The sequence below is a fragment of the Laccaria bicolor genome, genomic scaffold (genome assembly GCF_000143565.1).
Source record: "Laccaria bicolor S238N-H82 LACBIscaffold_3 genomic scaffold, whole genome shotgun sequence".
Lineage (NCBI taxonomy): Eukaryota > Fungi > Basidiomycota > Agaricomycetes > Agaricales > Hydnangiaceae > Laccaria > Laccaria bicolor.
Genome location: NW_001889874.1, coordinates 247,240 through 249,564, shown reverse-complemented (window position 1 = coordinate 249,564; position 2,325 = coordinate 247,240). Strand labels below are relative to the sequence as shown.

The 2,325-nt window shown below is 55.9% G+C and overlaps 2 protein-coding genes across 2 annotated transcripts; one reads left to right on the top strand and one right to left on the bottom strand.

Moving 5' to 3' along the window:
- Positions 1 to 634: 634 nt before the first annotated feature.
- LACBIDRAFT_322424 (uncharacterized protein) lies at positions 635 to 1,369 on the top strand (the record flags this gene model as incomplete). The annotated part of the gene is made up of 1 exon (XM_001875927.1): positions 635 to 1,369. The coding sequence occupies one exon, from the start codon at positions 635 to 637 to the stop codon at positions 1,367 to 1,369; it is 735 nt and encodes a 244-aa protein (XP_001875962.1).
- A 414-nt stretch (positions 1,370 to 1,783) lies between these two features.
- Positions 1,784 to 2,268, bottom strand: LACBIDRAFT_322423 (uncharacterized protein; the record flags this gene model as incomplete). Its single annotated transcript, XM_001875488.1, has 2 exons — positions 1,784 to 2,181; positions 2,211 to 2,268. 2 exons carry the CDS (start codon positions 2,266 to 2,268, stop codon positions 1,784 to 1,786), a joined length of 456 nt encoding a protein of 151 aa, XP_001875523.1.
- Positions 2,269 to 2,325: the final 57 nt, after the last annotated feature.

The following is a 2,325-nucleotide window of genomic DNA, read 5'->3' as shown; positions in this document are numbered from 1 at the left end:
TCCATCAGAAAAGGAATTAATTCTGTGCCTTCCTATTGATACCTACTATCTCAAAATACAGTTATATGTTCTTGGGGATATGGTTGAAGGACTGACATGACTTCACATATTGCTATTGCCATGTCATTTGTTTTGGACATTATGCCCAAGTTGTCTTCCTCATCAGAAGAGGACAGGCAACGGCTTTCACGCTGGTCCAAATACAACCCTCTCTCCTCCCACCACCACCGTCATCACTCCACGTAACCGCCCCCTCACGTTGTGAGTGCCCGCCATGGGCTAAGCGACGTGAGGGGGCTCACATCGACCACCACGCCGCTCACCCGAGATCCAGCAACGTCGCCAACACGACAACGCTGTGCCACGTCACCACGGCACACGAACCAGGTAAGCACCCACAACCCCCTCTCCCCTCGTTTCTCAACACGAAAACCAGGTGCCATGTCGCTGACTGCGACGTGGCACCAAAACGACGGCAACAGGTCTCACACCCCACGACGGCACCACCCCAGCACTCCCGAAACAACATTCAGCGCCCACACGAAACACAACAGCACCACCTCGCCCACGAAAACACCCCACCCAGCACCCACAATGGCCGCCCAGTGCCCACAACAGTGCACAACGGCACACCATGTCCACAAAAACTCCCCACCGCCCACAAAAACACTCCAGCGTATACGAAAACAACACGCCACCCACAAAACAAAGCCCAGCGCCCACGTACACCTCCAACGGACGCGAAACAACACCCCGCGGACACGAAACAGCGCCCACGTACACCGCCAGCGCCCACGAAACGACGCCCAGCGCCCATGCCAACGCCCACAATGCAATGCCCAGCGGGCACGACGCCAACAAGGACGACAAGACGCCAGGACAACGACACGTGAAAACGATGACACGACGCGATGACGCGTCGACAATGCGCGCCAACGAGACCACTCCCTCCCCCTCCCCTGCTGCTCACCACTCCTTCCTCTCCCTACTGCTCACCCACTACCCACCATCCCCTTCCCCCTCCCTTACTCCCCCTCCTTTCCTGCTCACCACTCCCTCCCTCTCCTTACCCCCTTCATTCCCTACCCCCTCCCTTCATTCCCTACCCCCTTCATTCCCTACCCCCTGTCTTCATTCCCTCATTCCCTACCTCCCCTCTCCCTCACTGCCCCTCCCTTCAGTTCTTCCCCCCCCTCTAGTTCTTCATTCCCCCCACTCCCCAGCACCCCTACCCCTCCACTCCTTCCTCCCCAGCACCCCTACCCCTCCACTCCTTCCCCCTCACTCCTCCACTCCCTCCACTTTTCCCTCCCTCCACTCCTCCCCCTGCCTCCACTCCTCCCCCTCCCACTATCTAGATTCAATGTAGATAAATTCCATCATGTATTTTTAATAAATGAGTTTAAATGAATCTTCCCTCTTTAAGTATAAATGTCCTAAGGAATCCTAAGATTAAGTTGTCAGCAGAAGGCCTGAGTTAGATTCAGTCACATAATATCTCCTTACTTTGTCCAAGGTCTGATCAGAACTAATACTGAAAACTGATCAGCTTAAAAAGTACTGAGAGAAGTATGCAGAAGTGTGTATTGGTGTAAATGTATGTTGTATCTGTGATTTTACTTCTATTCCAGTCCCATTCCTGCGGATGCTGGTCCCATTCCTCTGGAATCCACCGGAATCCGCAGGAATGACCGGAATCCTGCAGGAATGGGAGGGGCACTGTAAAGTACTGGTGGTGGGCACTGTCGCGTATCGTTGTCGTTGTCGTGCATCGTTGTCGTTGTCATGTGTCGTTGTTGTCGTTGTTGTCGCGTTGTCGTTGTCGCATGTCGTCGTGCTTGCGTGTCGTCATTCTCGCACGTCGTCGTCGTCCTCGCACGTTGTCGTTGTCGTTGTCGCGTGCCGCTGCTGGGCGCTCGTCGCCGTTCTGCGTTGGCGTTGGCGGTGGTGGGCACTCATTTGTCGTTGTCGCGTATCGTCGTGCTGGTGTGGTGTCGTTGTCGCATGTCGTTGGCGTTGTCGTGTGTCCTCGTTGTCGTTGTCGCGTGTCGTCGTGCTCGCGTGTCATCATCGTCGTCGTCATTCTCGCACGTCGTCGACCTCGCACGTCGTCGTCATTCTCGCACGTCGTCGACCTCGCACGTCGTTGTCGCGTGCCGCTGGCACCTGTCGTGGTGAGAACTGGGCATTGGGGTGGTGGGCATACGTACCCTTGGCCCATGACGGTGGCAACGTCATGGGCGTTGTCCCTTGTTCTTGGCCCGTCATTCCGCGTTGGCGTGGGCGTTGTTGGCATGGGTGTGGGCGTTGTTGGCGTGAGCGGTG